Source organism: Haplochromis burtoni, unplaced genomic scaffold (genome assembly GCF_018398535.1).
Source record: "Haplochromis burtoni strain Fernald_Lab_line unplaced genomic scaffold, NCSU_Asbu1 Contig_425, whole genome shotgun sequence".
NCBI lineage: Eukaryota > Metazoa > Chordata > Actinopteri > Cichliformes > Cichlidae > Haplochromis > Haplochromis burtoni.
In genome coordinates, this window is record NW_024582786.1 from 313,418 (window position 1) to 335,383 (window position 21,966).

General features: G+C 43.1%; 2 protein-coding genes across 17 annotated transcripts in view; both read left to right on the plus strand.

Moving 5' to 3' along the window:
* macf1a (microtubule actin crosslinking factor 1a) overlaps nucleotides 1-4,341 on the plus strand; it is a 108,743-nt gene extending 104,402 nt beyond the window's left edge. For 13 of the 16 annotated variants that reach the window (XM_042213172.1, XM_042213178.1, XM_042213179.1 and 10 more), the window contains 3 exons: nucleotides 606-728; nucleotides 1,377-1,485; nucleotides 2,564-4,341. In XM_042213172.1, coding sequence (XP_042069106.1) covers nucleotides 606-728; nucleotides 1,377-1,485; nucleotides 2,564-2,811 — 480 coding nt within the window. In that variant the 3' untranslated portion in view covers nucleotides 2,812-4,341. The remainder of the gene's footprint in view (nucleotides 1-605; nucleotides 729-1,376; nucleotides 1,486-2,563) is intronic. The other 3 variants (XM_042213181.1, XM_042213182.1, XM_042213183.1) reach the window with 1 other exon arrangement.
* Nucleotides 4,342-7,688: 3,347 nt separating this feature from the next.
* bmp8a (bone morphogenetic protein 8a) lies at nucleotides 7,689-21,393 on the plus strand. Its single transcript, XM_005945329.3, has 7 exons — nucleotides 7,689-10,150; nucleotides 17,373-17,565; nucleotides 18,207-18,355; nucleotides 18,835-19,014; nucleotides 19,135-19,211; nucleotides 19,382-19,492; nucleotides 20,700-21,393. The coding sequence occupies exons 1-7, from the start codon at nucleotides 9,652-9,654 to the stop codon at nucleotides 20,847-20,849; spliced, it is 1,359 nt and encodes a 452-aa protein (XP_005945391.1). The 5' UTR covers nucleotides 7,689-9,651; the 3' UTR covers nucleotides 20,850-21,393.
* The last annotated feature ends 573 nt before the right edge of the window (nucleotides 21,394-21,966 follow it).

Below are 21,966 nucleotides of genomic sequence, written 5' to 3' on the forward strand. Positions count from 1 at the left end.
ACACACACACACACACACACACACACACACACACACACACACACACACACACACACAGTCTTTCATGCTCATCTTCTGTTGTGTGTTGGAGTGTTTGTTAAATAGAAACGTCGTCATTGTCAGGACAAACAGACCATTGTTATTTCTTAGTGTCGTCATCTGATGTCAGTGATGTTTCCGTTTGTCATGTGAACGCTGTGTGTGTGCGAGGTGGTGCACATTTGTAACTGTGTGTTTTTATGCTTTGTAACATAGTTGATTTGTTGTCATCCTCCTGTTGTTGTTTGTCAGAAATCACCGCATCCCTAACTGTGAAATTTTATGTTTTGTTCTTTTTTCTTTCATCTTTTTGCCTTTTCCCCACGTTCCTCTTATTCAACCCTGCTAACCTCGCTGCAAACGTGTCCTTCCTGCATTGATGCGGTCTCTCTTTATGGGAAAAAAAAATGAATGATCCACTCTTACACATTAATCTGCTGCGCTGAACTGTCCATCCAATGCCCCCACACCTCCTCCCCACACCCCCTCCTTCATTTGCTTCTTCCCTACGCTGCTTTGCTCTCCTCCACCCTTCCTTCCTTCCTTGCTTCCCTTCCTCCCTTCAGTCGTCCCATACTCACTCGCGTGACTATGCCAAGCCCTGGCTGGCACACAGTAAAACTCCAACGCCAACCAAGTGCCACTGCTGCCCAGATCTCGGTCACAGCCACACCACTCCTGGGCACGAGGTAACACACCCACCCACCCAACCAACTCCCCTGCCCCACCCAACCCCACTCCACTGAACGCGCTAATGCACTAATGCACACTTGCAGGTGCTCTCACATGGGAAGCTTTACTTTGGCTGGGGTGATTTTGAGCTTTGCTTGAATTGTTTTGTTTTTTTTGTGTCAAAATAGGAGAATAAGGATAAAACCTGCACAGTTTAGTGCATTTATTTATCATTTCTCAGCTGAGTCGCTTCATTTCTTTAACTGAAATGACAGTAAAATTATTATTTTGTGGCTTTTAACTCTTGATTAGATAAAAGCAAGTTGATGAGATATCCTCTGTATTAAAAAAAAGAGCAAATAATAAAGAAAGAAATTTAAGGACTAATCAGCAGATTTATTACATATAGTTTCATGTGGTCACATAGTTTTATAAACGCATACCTTCACAATTAATAGTAGTGTTTAATATAGTGTTCATATGTTGTCGGTGTTTTTGTGTTTAACACGTTTCTTTGTGTTGTTTATTTATTTGTAGATCTGTTTTTGTTCATGTCCATGTGGATGTGACATGTTGTGTTAAATCCCCTGTGTGTGTCTGTGTGCGTGTCTAAAGTGATAACAATGAAATTATCCTCAGCTGACGTCTGCCATGTGCTCCTGCAGGGGGCGCCATCTGGGTCCAAGTTAAAGAGACCGACCTTCCACTCGAGCCGAGGCTCGCTAACCGGGGAGAACGGTGGAACGACGCACACCAGCAAACCATCGCGGACGGGTGAGACACCAGCCATGTGTCCTGGCTACTGCAGACACGTTATCTGCTTCATTAAGGAAGACCTGCTAATTGCAAGCTCTATATTTTTATTCATTAACTCTACTAGATTAGCTTTGCAGGACTCACAGTTCAAAGTAAGCCCCTGTCCCTGCTAAGACCAGACTTACCAGGAGGTTTGATTGTAAAGTGGGTGGGGCTTCTCTCCTTGAATGCAGGGCAGGTTTTAAAATTCCTACTTCTGTGACCAACAGACGTCAGCGAATGTGTAAATTCACAGCCAATTCACAGCATTGTTGCTGCTGAGATATTTACTCTCAGATAACTGAATTCAGTTCTACTCATAAATTTGTGTCAACATCTGAGACTAAAACGTAAAAGTGCCAAAAACTGCAGTTCCTCTAACGGCCACTTGGAGGCTGTCCCCCGAAGTGAGTTAGCCTCCATACACTCCAGGGTTAAAATGTCCAGCGTTACAGCAGAAAGAAACATGAGTCATAGTTTTCCCCTTCATGGCAGCTGTTCACTGAGTGATTTATGTTGTGAAGACACCTGTTGATGTTGTAGTAGACTAATTATTTCGGAAACTTCTGCAGCATTTTAACGCGGTTATATGTCAAATAATAATAGCTTAATTGCACTAATAGGCCATGTCCAAAAGGTTTATGCACAGGTTGTTACTGAGAGTGAAATACTAGTATTTTATTTGCTTGTTAAGATTCATTATTGGGTGTCTGTGTCTAGTCCATAAATTAAGCTTACAAACCAGGCTAGCTACTGTTAGCCAACAGTCTGCAGCAGTCTGCCCTTTCGTACAAATATGGCTACTCTGGCCCCACAAAAAGCCAAGATGATGACAGCTGCGGTTGAAGATCAAAGAAGATTCACAAACCACTGGGTGACATCAAAGAGGCTGCGTCTATCTTGTATATGCAGTCTGTGGTCTCGGCCAACAGACATGGCAGCCTCCACAGCCACAGTGCTGCAAACTAAATGTGAATCTGCACAAATGCATGCTCTGCTTTTGTCAGCACATTTTTACTGTCTTTTTTTTTCTCGTTTCCCTCTTTTCTCCTGTTAGATCCCAAGCGAGGGGGGTCCACAGCCAGCGGTCCCACCAGCCGAGCCGGCAGCCGAGCCGGCAGCAGGGCCAGCAGTCGCCGTGGCAGCGACGCCTCAGACGCATCAGAGCTCCAGGACGCTCGGTCCGTCTGCTCCGACACTTCAGATACCCCGCGACGACCGGGCGGTGGGGCCAAACCCTCCAAGATCCCCACCATCTCCAAGAAGACCCCCAGCCCAAAAACCCCGGGATCTGCGAAGAAATAAACCCACCCACAGAGAAACTGGAGGAACTTGCAGTGGGTGGGCCACTATTATCTGCCATTTTGGGTGTACCAGCGTCACTCTGAGCATCCATCCATAGGGCTTGTCTAGAATGTGTGCACTATGACTGATACTTTCCAGGAGAAAGAAGGAGGTGGATGAGCTGAGTGAATCTCCGTCTCGTTCTTTCCCCAGCCGACTGAAAACCTGCACAAGAGGAGAAGATTCTGGTCTGGCGGTCTCAGGCCAGAGTCTGTGGGGTGAAAAAAAAAGACTGTTCCCCTTTAAGAAGCGACCCCAGTTTGCCTTCCAGTCTCCTGCTTCGTCTTTCAGAAGTTCCCCACCAGCGAGGAACCAAACACAGACCGACCCGATGTGATGCTGCCTTACTTTGTGTTACAAACTCCTGTCCCGATCCGACACACAAACACACATTTTAACACAGAGCCGGTGCAGGGAGTGGGACACGCCGCCACCGCCGCCGCCACAGCTACAAAAACAAAAAAAGCTCAAGTGGCATTCAGGAAAAAAAAAAAAAAAGAAGGAATTTGTGGGTTATTATTTTGGCTTGTGGGCCAGATGCCTCAGCGATGAGTTAAAAAAGAAAATATGCAACGACTGCCATGTCGCTTCCCCTGCGTTGGTTGGCGAGAAAAAGAGTCACCTCAGCAGATCTACGGAGGCGGGAAACGCTGTCTGGCTCCCACAGCGGCCAACCTCAGACTCGGAGGATCGGCGGTGGCGCTGCTGCAGCTGAGGGCAAACTCTCACACACTCAAACGCCGCAGAGCCGACTCCTCCCGACCGCTGGAACGTTAAGACGGGCCTCGCGGGTGTGCGTCTCGGCGGTTTTGTCACATGTCTGCGTTACAATCCGACACACACAGAAATAAGAAATCACAAACTGGCAATAGAGAGGACTATTTTTATGGCGACACACTCAACTTAACAGCACATTACTGACAATACACGACATGCGTAACCTGACGTAAACGAGCGCGTTCGCAGAGTCCGACAACCAGCATGCACTAATTGTCTCTTCCTCTGCAGCCCTGCAGCACATACGTGCACTCTCAAACTCAAAAGGTGTGTGCGCGCGTGTGTGTCGCGTGTGTCTTTCTTATAGGAAAGAATAAAGGTCAATGACTTGAGTCACTGTATGCAAACGTTTAATTTGCGAATGTCTTTTTGTTTTTTCTTCTCGTTGTTTTCTGGTTAATTTATAATCCAGTTTTGTTTTCTAGCTTGAGAGAAAGATCTATTTATTTTTCACGTCATATCACCGTTGGCAGAGAGTGATTTAGTATTATGGTGAAAGTTTTTTTTTTCTCTTTTTTTTTTGTACCGAGAAGATGCCCACTCCGCTGTTTCGACTTGATCTGTGTGTAACGTGTGTTTCTACTCTGTTGTAACATGACATCATTCACTAGGTCGCTGATTCTAGTGGCAGCCTTTTTGTTACATTTTCTTTAAAGCTAATGACTACAGTTTTCCTGACCACGACCAAAGGGGGTTGCCCTTCATGTGTAGAGAGAACTACAAATATGAATGACAGGGGACCTGGGCTGAGCGGACCAATGAGAGCGGGCGTCCTCCCTCGTGTCCCTCCCCAGCGTCTCTTCTTCTAGGCTTTTTTCTTTTCTTTTTCCAAATGCTCCATCTTTGGCGGGGCTCGAGTTTGTCTCTGTGTTATCTCGGTGTAAGAGATGAAGTTTATGAAAACTAATGAATTTACAATAAGGAAGAAGAAGAAGACATCATAAGGTGATTTTTATTTATTTATTGTCTCTCTGAGGGGGGAGGGATCGGGAGACGAGTCCACCACCTTTTGATGCTGTGCTACTCTGTGTGATAAGAACATGGAGGGAGGGGAGGGGGTGTTACTATGAGTCACTTGTGTAAAATTAAAACAACAAAAAAAAAAAACTAAAATTATAAACAATTTTTTTGTTCTGTTTTTGTATTAAAATTATGCTTGCAGTAAAAACTCTTGTCTTTTGCGTCTGTGTATGTAAGAGCAGCCGAGTTTGATGTGTGAATGTGAGCCGAAGCACCCACAACTTATTAGTTGTTATTAATATAAGCAAGAGGTCACCGATCCCAACAACTCCAACCTGAACTGAAGCCCTGATTTATGCACCAGGTCAGGGGCATCAAACATGTGGCTCATGTGCATCAGCAGATGACTTTGCTGTAAATTTCAGACTTTGCAATCATAAATCATAGAAAATTCTCAGTGCTCTGCTGTTCTGTGCGTTCTAATGCATGAACTACACAAAACACCTTTAAAGGTGTTTCCTGATCTCGACGAGGTATTTAATCTTATCCAAAGTCCTAGAAGCAACACTAATATGTGTGTGTTCACTTATTTAAAGCATTAAACATCTAAAGTAACTTTAATTTTAATGATCATCCGTACATAAAGGTTTCACGTTTATGATCACTGGACGAACCTGATTTAAAAGCTGCCCCAAAATAAGGTTTTAGTTGGCGGTTATTCTGCTAGCACCAAATCTGCCCCACTGCACAACTGAGCTGGGATGTTTGAGTGCCAGGACTCTCTCATAGCTCTGGTCATAAAGAAATAAGAGCCATACTGTTGTTAAGGGCAAGAGTACTCTGATCATTTGATCTGTAAACAGGCAGTTTATTAAATCTGCTCCCAAAATACCTCTTTACACTACAACAGGGGTCTTAAACTTGTGGCCCAGGGGCCACGTGCGGCCCACGTCACCCCTACTTGCGGCCCTTATATTGACCTGAAGAAAAGTAATGCAATTTGGCCCCAGGAGTAACTTTTTTTTGTCAGGGAGGATTTGTGTGTTGTTGAGTGCAATGTTAAAATAAAGTCTTTAAAAGTAAAAAATGATTTAATATGAAGGCAACATGAGCAGAGAGCACAAACGTGTTGAGGGATTGGCCGTGTTAGTTCAGTGAGAGAGTCCAAAACTAACGTGCACACTTATGTCTGCATTTTTGTTTTGTTAAATACAAAGAAATTTATAGCAGAAGTGCTGCCACGTGTCTGGCCAGAAAGAGTAGCCATTGGTTTATTTAGTAGTTCAATGAAAAGCTTCAGTTCAGTAAGAGTGAGAGAAAAAAATGTGTTCACGTTTGCAGTTTTTTCTTGTTACACAATATTTGAAAAATAAACAAAACACTAGATTTTTGGAAATATTTGTGGGAGTTTTCTTGTTTGTTTGGGGTCTTTTTGTACTGCATGAACAATGAGGTGACCGTGCCAGCAGTGGCGCACAGCTCATTGAAGTTCGAGACCCCTGCACTGCAAGAATGGAAGCCGTGTGGCTTTTATGCATGGCTTTAACTAGCCCCGCCCACCTAAATTCAAACTCCCAAAGACCAGAGAGTCAGATACTCCTGCACTGAATGACTGACCGTTTAAAAAAAATAACTGCACTCGATAAATGGATAATATTTCTTCATTTACATGATATTAAAAATGAAAGTCTGCTGATTTTGTGAGATGGGTAGCATCACTTGGTCAGTTAGGGGTATTTTTGTGAGTACACTGACTTTTTTTCAGGTCTTAAAGTGATGTTTCCAGCTTGTTTTCCTTGTTTTCTGTTATCATTAGTTTTTATTTAAGGATTTCTAGTCTAATTAATGGAAAAGGCTTTTAATTACGTCTCCGATTTCTCTGGTTTGCATGTGCGTGTCCACACTCACTCGCTCATGCAGACAGCGGCCCACAGACACCGGACATTCTTAGGTAATTACGCTGTTACAGATAAGGGCACGCCCGACTGGATCGTCTCTCCTGTACACGATGAGTCGCTAACCCCAGGGGAGGAGGTGGTGGAGTAAGTAATCTCAATAATCTGAGCTCCCTCCTCTCGGCCCTGATGTGTTTCTTGTCGTGTTCGAGCTCCCCAGTTTGTGTCGGAGGATTTGAAAATAACTCCGTCCTGTTTATTTGGTGGTTCCACCGGAGATGATGAGGTCTGAGTCCACCCTCTGCAGCTGTGTGTACACTCACACTCGCACTCCTCTCATTTTCTGTCCACTCTCAATCCATCTACGCCCGTCCTGCCTGCAGTCCATCTGTCATCCCAGACTGCTCCCTCTGATGACAGTCCTCGCTCTGTTCCACCACTTCTGTCTCGCAGGAATGTCATTTTTCATTTATGCTGGGTTTGTATGGTTTTGAGGGCACTCTGGCACATTTTTCTCCTCTTTAACTCCCTGTTTGTTCTTTCACCTCCGCCTCTTCATCTCCTCTCACTCCTCTCCCCCTCCCCTTTATCTCTCCAGACGAGGCTTCCATAAAGTTGCAGATGTGAAGAGCAAAAGAAAACAAAATGGGGCAGAGCGTTAATTCCTGGCATTTGGGACTCGCCCTTTCGGCCAGGACAGAATGAACCGTGGTCACTTTGGTTTGGTCAGTGTTATTCATGCCTTTCAAAGTGACCGCAAGTACCAGGCCGCTTTGAAGCAAAGAGTACACAAACACGAGCTGGCACAGGCCTGAGCCTCACTACTATATTTGAGTCACTTCTTCCCTCCAAGTCTTTTTGGTTTAGAGTCGCACACATGCACACAGTGTGTTTGCATTAGGCCTGCTGCACGACAGGCTCTGTGAACTAATGAATAGCTTAACGGGAAACCTGCAGCTTCAGAAAAAAGCAGACTTATGTTAGACGTTAATTCTGAGCCAAGATAACACAGCGATGTTTGAGATTTTAGAGCTTTGAAACTGGCAACAGAGGGAAACAAACATTCATCCAACTCACAGAAGTGAACTGAAAGGATTCAAGTTGAAATAAAATGCAGTGGAAACGGAGGGTATGACAGCAAGGTTTGCCTGTAAACGTGGATTATAGGTTCATACATCTATATTTGCTTTTTAGAGTTCATCCTTCATGCTTTCCAGATAAACCAAGTAAACCTTTCAGAGGCTTAATCTTTTTAATTTGCGACGATGTCTCAACTTGAAGCCTTTGTGAGACACTGCCCACCCGCCATCATGAGACTTACTAAGATCATGTGGGTGTAGATGTGAGTGGCGGCTGAATCGTCCAGAAAATGATCTCAAGACAGTGTGGTGGGTGTCTGATAGTCGGTGTTGTCAACCACCACCTCTCTTCGCTCACTCTGTCAAACTATCTGCCTTCTTGGTCCAAACTGTGAAGATTAGCATCCTCTAACGAGTGTCCTTTCTCCTTTAGGTGCCAGGTTGGCCTTGGGTCATGTGACCCCTAATGACTCAGAAGATTACAGGGTGGGCCAACAACTCTCAGGACCACCTCCCACGGCCTTACGATTCTCCATCAGGTTGTAAATCTCTTGGACGAGAGGTGAGACGTCTTCATGAACCACAAAGTTGTCCAGCTGCCGTCATTTTAACCATTTAAGACAACCATGGCCTGGATGACTGAGAAGCTTTGATTTTATACAGTTTTTAGTTTGAGTTTGTAGAGCCGGCCTCACGTGGCCATGAGAGGAGATGCGGTTTTTGGCACTTTCATTTACAGTCATTATTCATCTGTTGTTTTTGTTGAAAAAGAGCCAAAAAAAAAAAAACAGAATCCATCAGCGAAAACTAAAATAGGGTATCATTTTATTCGCAGGTGTATTTAAAGTTAACTTGTTGCTAACTTCTAAAAAGGTTTATTTTTTTGAACGTTGCCTTTTTGTCTTGATATTATTATTTTACGACCTTTCCGTCAGTTTGGCGTCTCTGTGCAGGGCTACATGTGTAAAGAAATGCTTCTCCCTGACTTCCTGACTTCTGACTCACCGAGCGAACAGAGATGTTTTAGCATTAAACAAGGCAGCTGGCAGCCAGACACTTAAAGCGGAGTAGCAATGAAAGGAAGCAGTCATAAGAGGATGAAAAGATAGATGGGTGGAGGTAAGGAGGAGAGAGATGAGGTCTCCCAAAGAGACCACTGGGAGGGGAGGTTGACGAGATGTAAGCAGGACAAGAGAGAAGTTTTAGGACTTGAAAGAGGAGGAGAGGCAGAGGCTGGGAGGGAAACTCCCTTCTGGTCTTGAACAACTGTTCAGGCTTCAAACACTCAGAGCGCTGCACAGCTCACGCTGAGCGAAGGACTGCAGGAGAAACCTCTCACCCCTCTCAAGGATTTACAGTCAGGAAGCAATTTTTATAAAGTGGATTAGGAGAGACATCTGGCACCCCGGAGACGTGTGGGAGGCGAGCGGCCTTGAGTGAATGAATAAGTGCTCACGGAAGACTGGATAAAAGTTTCCAGAAGTTATTTTTCGTCAGCAGATGGTCCTCGTGAGGTTAATCTTTGGCTCACTGCAGGTGCGAGCTTCATTTCCTTGTGCGGTGGAGAAAAAGTCGGAGCTAACCTGATGATACAGCTCTCCGGTTTCACTCCAATTTCTGCAGCACCTGCTCATCACTGAAATTGCTTTCCATCCTGCAAGTTTACAACTTCAAAGCCTCGAGCAATCTTCCATAGGGGCATTGTTTGTCTATATCCAAAACACATCTGAAAAGCTTGTAATTATGCTCTCACTCTCATTATCTCTGCTTCTCCTGCTCCACGGCTGAGAGGTGAGGGAGAAGTGGATGAGAGGAGATTAGAGAAGGTAGAAGAGGGAGGCAGGGAGGGATAAACAGGCAGTTTAAGGCTGTAAACACATCCTGTCCAGAGGCAGCTGTTTTCTAAACACATCGGGCATAAATCAAGCTTGTATTTGTCTGTGGTGACTCTGAAGCAGTCGGGGCACAAACAGGAGCGAGCAGAAGGCACTCTGTGGTGGTCAGGCTGGTCACACTGGTGGAGGTGAGAGAGGACGCGAGGAGGGAAGTGGATTATTTGTGAGGGGAAGAATCGGGGGCAGACTACAGTCATGGCCTCGGCCGTCTCTTACAGCCTCTCCTGCCTTTTCACCAAAATGACACGGACGCACACAGGGAGCGCCAGATCCACATCCGCCATCCACCCCTGGACCCTGCTCCTCCTCTCCCTGCTGCTCCTGCTCTCCCTCTCGCTGTGGAGCCAGCAGGCCGAGGCCGTGGTCCCCTCCAGCTTCCGGAAGCTTAGTGGACGAGAGAAGAAGGAGATGCAGAAGGAGATCCTGACCATCCTGGGTCTCCCGGGGAGACCAAGACCCCATCCTCCGCTGCGACCGCCGTCCTCTGCGCCGCTCTTCATGCTGGACCTGTACCACGCCATGTCGGTTGATGAGGATGAAGGCAATGAGATTATTGCAAGTACACCTTTCAAGGGGTCATCTAAAGGGACTCCTCAGGTCAACCGCGGGGCCCTGCCGACCCTCAGCACGCACACACCGCCGCTGGGGACGGTAGTCAGCGAGGCTGACACGGTGATGAGTTTCGTCAACCTGGGTGAGTCATAAAACTGTTAAAGGTACTTGTTTTCCTAAAACTAAGGCAATCAACACAATGACTTTATGTCCAAAACATCAGCGACTGGGTGAAGCGTTACCAGGTGTAGCTAAACTAGAGCCATGCTTTTCTTTTGTGTAATACCAATGTGTACCACAAGATGGTGCAGTGAATCAGCGTCACCTTTATATAACATGTAAGTCAATGAGAAGTTGCACAATGGCAGCCTGGTGTGATGTAAAACCTGAGGAAAAATTGTGTAAAATGCTGCCCCCTGGTGGTAGAAACTTTAGTTAAATTCTGCAGCGAGTACTTACAAAATGTACCTTTAATCGTTTAATATAGGACCGTAGCTGATACATAAAATATGCACCTAACGTCCAGGTCTGGAAGTGTCTTTGACTGGCATTCTTTCATATGCCCAGCAGGGGGCGACTCCTCTGCTTACTGTAGAAGTCTATAGATAAACAGCCCTACTTTTCACCTGATTTCTGACTTCAAGAAATATTTTCCTGATGATTTAATGTTCTCAGTTTCTAATTTGAAGTCCTACTTAATACAACGCGATGTTCACTTTGTAAATTATGGTCCTCATTAGAATCAAAAAGGCCAGTAGAACTGGCTTTATGAAACGGTCAGGTAAATGTTTGTGAAAGCAAGACTTCCGAGAGATTTAAAACCAATGTCATTCTCAGCAGGTACTGATGTTTCTTGACCCCGGTGAAAGCCACGAGTGTTTCTGGAGCTTCAGCCTCTTTAGATATTTACAGGAAAAATGTATCTGATAGATGTGCCAGAGTTTTCTGAAGTTGTCTTTCTGTTTTGTTTGTCTTCATATTTCTCCCATGTCCAAGAAACAAAGAAATTTCAAGAAAAATAACTGAATCATTTTAAAGTCTTCATCGCAGTAACTGTGATCGAATTGCCAACAAAACCAATGGCAGTGTTTTGCTGATATGTTGGTGCATCTCTAGGTTTGAGTTTCGTTTTATTATAGCCATTAAACAAACAAGATCTAAAGTGTTAATTGGTAATAATTAGGGTCACAGTTGGCATCAAGTAGATTTTATTACCTTGAAACTGAACCAGCCCAGATGTTTCCCCCTCCAGTTTTCATTCTCTAACATCTGTAGGTAAAGCTGTGGCATCGGTCTTCTCATCTGGCATCACTAAACGGTCTAAGCATTCCCTAAAGCTTTGGAAGAGAGAGGAACGCTGTTTATCATCAGGTTTGAATGACAGGACAGTTTTTGCCTTTTTGTGGTTTGGCTACAAAACGCAAACTCAGAGGAATGAAATTACACAGTGTGTGAGCTTGATGACTCTGACAGTGCCATAATTTTTAGTCTCATGTAGTTTCCTCTAACTCTCCCCCCAGCAGAGCGGATTAAACCCGCTGTCAGTACAACAGATTTTTATTGGTAGGTTTACGTTTCAGTTCATGGTTCCTAAAATCCACCAGCCTCAGTCCACTGCTGCTCCCGTGATATTAGATGAAGGACTTTGATGTTTAAAGTAAGAGGTGAAAATCTGTCAAAATCAGGGGCATCAAACTAATTTTAGCTCTCAGGGCACAAATAGCCCAATTTAACATTAAGTAGGGTGAAAAAACTAAACCTGGTGCATGCAAAGTGTTTGTTGATTTAAACACAAACTATGCAGGTGAAACGTTTGGCATTGATGATGTGAAGGAATGGTCGCAAACTTCAGCTGCTCTTCTGCCTGCTGATCATCTTTGGGCTTCAGCAGGAACTCATTCATAGATCCTCACATCTCTGTTTCAGCTCGTGTCTTAGCAGATTTATGTGGACTTTTGTAAACTGCAGCCAATCAAAATTTAGGGATTGTCTGAACATGTGGTCCAGACCACCGAAACACCGTAATAACCTAAAACATCTCCAGTCTGTTTCCCTTTGGTGTAAAGAAATACATCCTGAACCATCTGCTCAGAATGAAACAGCCTGAAATGTCTGTTTCTCCACACTCAGTCGAAATCACACAGAAACATTATTATGGAAGTCAAACACCTCACCACAGTTCCTTTGCAGATCTGTCAGCTATAAAGGCCTGCCATACTTTGAGTATTTATCTGTAAGACAGCTTTTACATGACAGAAACGGACTATGAGCCACTAAGAAGTATATTTTAAGTAAACCTCTGTTCATATAAAACTTTTCAACCACCCAGTGGGCTGAATTAAACCCTTTATTGGCTGCTTCTTATCCACACTCTGAAGCAGATCCACGTATTTAACGTCCTTTGTTTAGATCATTTTACTCAGCTTTCATTAATAATGGCTGCATGGATTAACTGGGCATAATCTTCAATACGTTCAAGCAGGAAGTTAGTAATTATCATTAAAATATAGTGTTAACTGTAGTTGCATATGAAATTAAGTTTATTGTTATTTTTAGTTTAGTTCAGACATTTTTCTGGGTTGAGCCTTAATTCAGTTCTATTCAGTTTTATTTATGCAGCACCAAATCACAACAACAGTCGCCTCAAGGGGCTTAATATTGTAAGGTCAACCCTACAATAATACATACAGAGAGAAACCCAACAATCATTTGAGCCCTATGAGCAGCACTTTGGTGACAGTGGGAAGAAAAAAACTCCCTTTTAACAGGAAGAAACTTGGGGTGAGAGAAGGAAGACAGGATAAAAGACATGCTGTGGAAGAGAGCATGTCTTGAACCTGCATTTTTTTCTAATGGACAGCAGGGGGCGACTCCCCTTGTTGCTGAAGACTGTGTTGTAAAACAACAGTGCTTCTGGCTTTATTTATGACCCCAGTAAACACTTTCCTGATACGTTTATAGTCAAGATCACTAAATTAAAGTCTCATCTAATATTACATGATGTCAATTTGGTAAATTATGTCCCCTTTACAATAAAAAAGGTCAATAAAGCAGGTTTGCAGCTGTTTACAGTGTGATTGAAAAGTCACTGCACTCTCTCTCTCATGATGTCGTTTTTAAAAACAGAGATGCTCACACTGATTATGGCCATCTTTTAATTATGGTGAGAAATGTTGGTCAGCGTGAACTCGATGGAGGTCAATTAATAGGGGACAAAAACAGAGCATCACCAAGAAAGTGTTCATGTAAACTACATGAGTTCATGTAGTTTACCATCACCAACAAAGGTTCTAAGCAACCATATTATTTAAGAAGCAAGCAAACAAAAACATTTTTATAGATTTTATGGGAATAAATGATACTATGTGGTTAAAAAAATACTAATGCAGTTTGGTTAAATGTTGCAACACGACCAGCATGAGGAAGATTGTGCTTATATTGTACTATGTTAACTGACATGGCCCTGACAGTGACCATCCAGCATGCACACACTAAACTGACCCTAAACATGTTTAAACATTCAGAGAAAGGAAAGTGAAGCTGAACAGAAATGAAAAACTGATTTGGAATTTTCAGTGTTTTCTAACATTTTGCAGCCCAAACAAAAAACTAATCCATTAAGAAAATTCATAACATTTAATACAGAAAAAAATATACTGCTGAAAGTTGCCTCTTGGCCTCCGTGTGTGGATGTTTATGCGTCCACCAACACGACAGCGCAGCCCTGCCGATGCCTATCTGTCCGAGCCTGAACATTAAACATCCTCTTCCCGATGGTTTCCTTCCTCCTGCTCGATGGTGATCTGCACCCAGTTCACCGTGGGAAACGTCACCCCCTCTCTGCTCGGGGTCTCTAATGAACTGCTTCAAATGAGAGGTTTGCTTTTTCAGAAACAAAACATAAATCTGCTCTGCTACGGAAAAGAAAAAGCACCCTGAAATTTATCAGTCGGCGCTGCAGAAGCATAGCGTGTCATCTCCCAAAGCGGCACGATTTCGTAAACAGAGGTGACTCATATCTTTAATAATCACCTACAGCTCAGGACAGAGTTTCCTTTGGAGAAAACCTTTAAAACTTCACTGAACTTACTTAAAAGGGCGGCTAAAACACATCAGGCGAACAGAGAACATTCGAGATATCGTGCAGGAAATAAAGACCTCAGGCTGAGTGTGTGAACTTTCACACAACAAAAAGACGAAGCATCCAACCACACACCAAATATATTTAGCAGCTCCTCGAATAACTAATCGAATCAGTGCGTGTGGTTCGTGTAAGCTGAATGAAACAGGCGAGCGTGTGTGTGTCTGTGCATATGTAATGGGAAGACACAGCTGGTTAGAATTAAAGGCCCACTGACACACCAAAAAAGCCAACGGTCTGAATTGAGATGAAAATACTGCTGTGGAGGGAGCGACACTAAAAATACCAGGCAGGGCTGCAATTAGTGGTGTGTGTGCGGAGCAGCTGCTGCGGTTCAGAGCACTAAGTGTCTCTAATTACTGCTGCAGTGTGTATGTGTGTGTGCTGATATGCGCACGCCCAACCCATGAGGGGTGTCCTCTGCTGAGTATCTCTATTTAACATGCTCTGTGTGCGTGTGTGTGTGTGTAGACCAAACCCCAGTGACGAGGACTTTTATGTCCATGAAGGGTTCCGACAAAGACGGACACACACACACACACACACACACACACACACACACACACTCTCGCTGTGCTGATGTATGAGGGCGTGTGTTCACTTGCTCACCTCTGCGTTTACAGATTCAGGCCTCAGTTGCATTTTCCACCTCGTGTCATGTTTCGGGTTTCCTCCTGTGAGTCACGATCAAACCCTGAAGGACTTTTCATGCTCGCATGTTCTCAGCAGCTCCTGATGTGCCCTTCAGCAGGGCACCTCAGCTGAACCCTCAAGTCACCAAGTGTGGTCATTTATAGCTACCATTATAGTTTACACAGTAAATCTCGTAATGGCTCCGTTTGTGTTTGTAAAGCCAAACAGTCAAATGTTACCAGTAGATCTTCTGATCAGGGTTTACCGTCCATCCCCAAATCTAAACTAAAAGTGAGTCTTTGCAACTTAATCTGTGAGTTTTAAAAACTGGCATTTCCCCCCAATATATGTAAAAATGTAATTTATTGGAATCAGATCAAATGAATTGTACTTGATTGGTAAATTGTCATTTTATACAAGTTTGAATAAATAAACATTTCATTTTATAAATCAGTTGCATTTTACTCAATCGTTGCTTTGTGATTATTGATCATTTTATGAGTGAAGTAAACTGATAAATTCAAGAGACATTTTTATTATTAAAAAATATGACAAAAATCATAACAACGGTCACAAATGTTGGCACTAGGCGAATTGAGCGTGAATCCCGGGAGCATGTACTTGGATAAATACTTTGATTTTGTGCTGAGAAAGTGCAGAACAGGTGTGCATGTGAGGACTTGCATGAAGAAATAAAGCTAACGCATTTCATAGAGAAAAACTGCTATGTTTAAAAGGACTTCACACAGCAAAGCAACCAGGAAAAAACTGCAAGTTCGAATCTTCCTGGTTTGAAGCTGTTAAACTCGTTGATCGCCGTCAGTTACAAAATCACCAACAGGTGAAGTAACATAAATAATCTAATTTCAGAACAACGCTGTGCTGCAAAGCCCAGGATCATGGCACACTGTTACAGATCGAATGAATCTTAAAAAGCCAAAACAATACAAACAAAATAAAACTAAAGATTAAAAAATAAAGTAAATAAAAGTCATGTCAGGGAAGATGGAGGGAGAAGTTGAACTTTCAGGGAGAGGAAAAGCTCTTAAAGGGTGTGTTTCCGAGCAAAGTTTTAACCAGTATTTATTCGACCTGACTGGTTCTAGTTAACTTAGATCACTCTCAGGGTGGCTGCAGACTCTCGGGGCCTGCTTCTAGAAAGACTTTGTCCAATTAAAGAACTCAACAAAGGCTTTTTGAGTATCTACAAGATACATCAGACCGAGTTTTAATTACTGTCCTAGCTCACAAACGAAAGTGCTCAAAAGATATGATGACCTCAGATTAATGTTGAGGCTGACCGGTGTTTACTGTATTCAAACTACAGTAAACAACATTTTCCTGTAATTATTTGTCTTTTTTCTGTATTTTCCAGTGTTTATATGATTTTGAAGCGCTTGTTCCTCGCTAGAAGAATAAATGACAGAACCGAACAGCTTATTTATTTAATACTATGAAGCTTTAACAGGAAAAAATAGTTGAAACCTTTAAGAAGAATGTGTTTACGACGTGCAGCCTGTGCAGGCCACAAAAGGTGGGAGCAGTCACCTGATTTGTAATTGACAGGCCCTGGATGACCCTCCTTTATCACGGAATCACCATTGGCAACTGAGCCGATGAGTCATCCGGTCACGGCGAGACGGAGCTGCAGGCAGCGCTGTCGCCCCCTGGTGGGCAATAAAAGAATGCAATTTTAAAACTGCGACCTTACGAACAGAAACACGTCGGTCTTTTATACATTTGGGGGAAATGTTTGCTTGAGTTCTGCTTCTTGGGTGCAGTTAGTTGGTATGATTTTTGTGTGTGAAGGATATAATAGTTATTTGTTTTATTTTTTTGCACTTTACAGTAGTTTAAACTGTCTTTTATATTTTGTAGCTACAGCAGTAAATTATCACTAATAAAAATAATGAGGAATAAATTGTAATGATCACCTTTCTGTCTGATCTTTTACTTGTGTTACAAAGATGTGAATAGTTCTTTCATCACTGTTTCCCTCTGTCCTTTTCTCTGACTCATTTCCTGATGAGCTCACTGCTGCTCCTCTTCTTCACTTTTGTTGCTCCTTTATGCTCCACAGTTACACACATTTTCTCCTCTTTCATCTGCTGTTACCTAAAACTCCTCAGACAAACCGTTCAGATCTGGTTGGATGAAACCATTTTCCCCCAGTTCTTTGCACAACAGGAACAGTTTGTAATCTGATGTTGGCACCGACAGCGACTGCTGTTGGTCAACAAACCTTCACCTGGTAGTTTTTTTCGCCTTGTTTGAGTTTTTTTGTTTTGTTTATCGCATTATTTAGTTTATCCTTTTTTTCTTTGATTGTTTGCTTTATTCTGGTGTTCTGAAAGAAACTGCCCTCATTTACAAACTTGTATGAATGTGCAGGACCAGCATGCACTGACCAGGAATGATGCTTGAGCATCTGTGCCTCCATCTTCCAGAATGTATGCTTGAAATACTTCAGCATTACTGTCAAATCATCTAAATGTTTACAATCTAACTCTATTTAAAGTTCTCAATCAAATCTGTTCCTTCTGAAAAGCCATGCTGATGAATCTCCCCTATTCTTTCTTTCCGTGTGCAGTGGAGCAGGAGCGTGACCTCCTGCAGCCTCGTCCCTACTGGAAGGAGTTTCGTTTTGACCTCACCCCTCTCCCCAAGGGTGAGACGGTGACTGCGGCAGAGTTTCGTATCTATAAGACGCTGACGGTGGGTCAGAGGGCAAACCGAACGCTGCACATCTCCGTCTACGAGATCAAACGAGAGAATAGACAGAGGTTTCCTCTCACTTTTATGTCTTTCTTCCTTTACGGTAGTTCTCCTTCTCAGTCTTGGTCTCAGTTACTTGATTTTAGTCCCACACGGCCAGCTTTAGGCCTTCTGACGCTTTAGCCTGTCTTTAGCGTCTTTATGTTGTTTTAAATTTATGGGTATAAGCCTATAAACACACACCCCTGTGCCTCAGCCCTACTTTGTATTTACACTAACTGGTTCAAACACAAAGCTAGACCGATAACCTTATATGAAATCAGCAGGTCAAATCAGATCAAAGCAACACTGAAAACACAGATTCAAAGATCGCGAGCCTGGCTGCAGTCTGTGAAAATAAGACCATCTGAAGTCTTGTTTATAACAGCCGTAAAGGACGTCATCTGTCAAACTGATAAATACAGGCTGACTCGAGTGTTTACGATTGTCTAGACTGATAAAGTTTACTTGCGTGTGCTGGAGAAAAACACCAGAGCTGGAAGAAGCATTCAGATTCTAACCTCGCAGAGATTTTTACGTAAAGTGTAAAACAACTAAAAGATCAAAAGACCTTTGACCATATAGTTAATTTTGGTGATTGTATGCTCAATCAAAATAAGCGAAACCACCAAGCTGTTCTTCTAAATTTCTATACGTCCTCTTCCTGCAGAGAGCCAGAGCTGGTGCTGCTGGACATGCAGTCGGTACCTGCAGGACAGGAGGGCTGGCTGGCTTTTGACGTCACCTCAGCCTCCAACCACTGGCTCGTCCACCCCCGCAGCAACATGGGCATACGTCTCTACGTAGAGACAGAAGAAGGTGGGTGCGCCTCTGGGCCCAACACCGATGCTCATTTCTATCAGTGCCATTAGATCCATTAAATCGCCTTATATGGTTGTAACCTCCAGCTATCTCCTGCTTTCCTGCCCTGTGGTTTTAATCAGTGGAAAATACTTAAACAGGTCAGGTTATTTTCATTTCCAGCTCCATATCTTCACCCTTGGACTCCTCAAGTGTAGCTTTGCATGAGTCAGTTCAAAATAATCCTTATTTATCTTATACTGGGCTTGGTGAGTAGGGAGTATTTTGACCATATCACAATCTTTATGTATATTTTCCAACTCCAAGCTGTAAAAACTTGAACGCTTATTGGACTTAAGCAGATCAGGTGATGTGTATTTATGTAATGAGGGAGGGTGTGGCCTCAGGAGGTCAACACCCTGTATCAAGGTCTCCATAATTATTAGCCAGCTTCTTTACCTCTATATGTTTTATATAACGAGACACTTTTCTTTCAGACCGCTCCTTGGCTGGAGGGTGGATTGGGTTGGTGGGTCGGAGAGGCCCTCGCTCCAAGCAGCCTTTCATGGTCACCTTCTTCAGGGAGAACCAGGTCCCGTGTCGGCCGCCGCGAGCCGTTAAACCTCATCCCCGCAGGAAGAAACCCAAATACGACCTCCCAGTCCCCAACTTTAAAGGTCAGGCTCCAGCCAATCACACTCTGGGATTACAGGCCTTACTGATGACCGTGTTGAAACCTTTAACTCGTCGTTTTATCGTGCAAATAATTTTCACCTTTTTTTCTGTTGTTCCTTCAGAACGTAATTCTGAAAACAGAGGTCAGCCCTGTAAAAAGCACGAACTCTACGTCAGCTTCAGCGATCTGGGCTGGAAGGTCAGTCCAGTACTCGTTATGTTAATCATCTTTTTACTAGTGACCTATAAAAGTTAAATCATCTTTGATATAACGTCTTATCTGTCACTCTCATACGTGACATTTCTTTATAGATTAGATAAAACTTGTAGCTTCTGTATCATAAACTATAATTGTGTCTTTGTGCTCAGGACTGGGTTTTGGCTCCTACTGGATACTCGGCGTACTACTGTGATGGAGAGTGCTTTTATCCTCTGGGCGCCTGCATGAACGCCACCAACCACGCCCTCATCCAGCAAGTGGTCAGTACACACGAGTCAATCACATCCTGACCTCGGTCATGTCAGAATAAAGATACAGATAAAATAAACACCGTGAAGCTTGTTACCTTTCCCCGCGGGCCCCTCGTGTAGTAATCTCAGTCAATTTGTTGCTCCTGTTGGCTTGATGTGTGTCATGGTGATGTGTGTACGCACTACTCGACCAACAAAAACAACATTGTGCATTTTTAACACGTTTCCAAAAAATGAGGTCAGCTGACCACCTGAGTATAATGAGCAACCATGTTTATTCCATCAGTGGATTTTTGCTTCCCTGACGGACTCATTGAGGAACATTTCAAACACATACTGGCCATCACAGAGCCAGACCTTAACCCCACTGAGGCGATCGATGGTTCAGTCCCAGCTCCTGCATCCGAATGTGCCACAGGGTAAACTCCTGAACACTACTGAGTACCGCTGATGCATCCATCTGGGTTTGCACAGGTGTGGATTTGTGGCCTCTACTTTTGTGCCTATGATATATTATCATTGCGCCTCTGCAGTCTCTTACTGCATTCTTTTAGAGCTGAACTACTTTTTCAAGTCATTCTTTTTTTATGTGGGATTTCACAGATCTGAAGTGTTTTTATTTTAACAAACATTGCAGAAACTTTACAGAAAGATCTGCGCTTGTAGCTGGTTTGTGAATTTACACACTGTAATAAATGTGGTGAAGGAGGCATGTGGCTGTTTTTCTTTAGTTGTGGGTAATTGTTGCGAAAGAAAGAAAGAAAATCCTAATCACAAATGTTTGGACAAATTTAGAGTGTATGAAATGGATCTTTTCAGTTAGGAGCATTTCCTTTTATTTTATTAATTTAACTGAAATAACAAAAGAAACATGAACTGATTCAGTAAGAGGACCAGATGTTACAATCCCTGATAATTCATTGCTTCAAATGGAGAAAGGCTCGAGGGATGGCTACCATGAAGAAAGGGTAATATTGTGAGTCTGTATCGCTGCCACACTGACCAGCTTCTCCTGCAGAACAGATCTGGGTCTCAGTTGGACATCTTGGTAAAATAAAAGTCCTTAAAACTTGCCAACAGACTCTAACTCCTGTAAACACCTGATTACAACATACCTAAATATTATAATAGACTTTATTTTTGTCTCTTCTCTGTTACATATCTAAAACATACTTTAGTATAACAGCATTAACTGTATTTCACTCTGCTCTGGCAGGTTCACATCCTGAAGCCTGACGAGGTCCCCAAAGCGTGCTGCGCCCCCACGAAGCTCAGCCCCATCTCCGTCCTGTTCTACGACGACAACAACAACGTCATCCTCAAAAAGCATCGCAACATGGTGGTCAAGACCTGCGGCTGTCTATGAGTGGCCGAGGCCCCGCTTAGAAGAAAATGTATAAAGGGTGATTTATTTTTCCAGACGCTGCAGAAACATGAACAGTTTGGATGATGATGGACCAACAAATCTCATCCAGCAGGTCTGAATGGTCCCGTTTTTCAGAGTTAAAGTTCGCAGATTTCAGTGTTTCAGCATTTTCCGAGACTCTTTGGCACGATTCGCGGCGCACGATTACATTGCAGAAATGGCAGAAATGTACACATTGAACATCGTTTAGCTTCTTCAGGGAAGCGTTACGAGCAAATGTTTGAGCATTTCTCTTATTTTGATACATTTTCAAATTGAAAAAAGCTAATCTATCAGCATCAAACCACAAACTTTAGTTTACTACAGAAAGGTTTAAATTCTCATGAAGGCAGATGATTTTAGATGGTAGGAAATCCATCAGTGATGCCTGATAATTTTTTGTTTTGTTAACTGACAGCACTACTGTTGTTATAAGAAAAATCTATATGAAGAGATTATTAAACTGTATTCAGTTAATATAAAATAAACAGTACATTTATTATCAGTTTGAGATTGAGGCGTGTAAATAATCCAATTTTATTTTTGCAAGTTTTAAGCAAATCCTAGTTATTCCACTAAAGTGAAATGCAAACATGTTGTAACCTGAGTCCAATCTGAAGCCAGCTGCTGTGAAACCAGAGTCTCAACAGGGGTGAAAGTAAACGTGATGATGGGCTTTTTACCAGCGTCTCTATCGTCCTGCCTAAAACATGGAAATCAGCCTGACGCTGAAGGATGTCTCAAGTCCTTAAATGCATCTGGAGGACAGCAGAGACGAGCTTTCCACGGAGGAAGTGCCTTCACATTTATGTATAAGCAGTCCTGCACACAGCTGCATTATTCCACCCAGTGTGGAAACAGTAGGGTGTACTGGAGTATTTGCAGTAGCCACTCCCAAAGCAGAGAACACCAGTGCTCCAGACGTTGGGATCATAAATTATTTTATGGTGAAAATGTGACGACTGGTAACTCTGTGGAGGAACAGTGAGTGCTGCTTTTAGCAAGGCTAAATCACAACTGTGACTTACGCTGAACATGTAGCTGGTCTGGAGCACGTTATGTTTGCTCTAAAATCAAA

Coding starts and splice junctions, on each gene's coding strand:
- bmp8a (XM_005945329.3), top strand. CDS start 9,652: ATGGCCTCGGCCGTCTCTTACAGCCTCTCCTGCCTTTTCACCAAAATG. Junction 19,015..19,134: donor CCCAGTCCCCAACTTTAAAG/GTCAGGCTCCAG, acceptor TTGTTCCTTCAG/AACGTAATTCTGAAAACAGA. Junction 19,493..20,699: donor ACGCCCTCATCCAGCAAGTG/GTCAGTACACAC, acceptor CTGCTCTGGCAG/GTTCACATCCTGAAGCCTGA.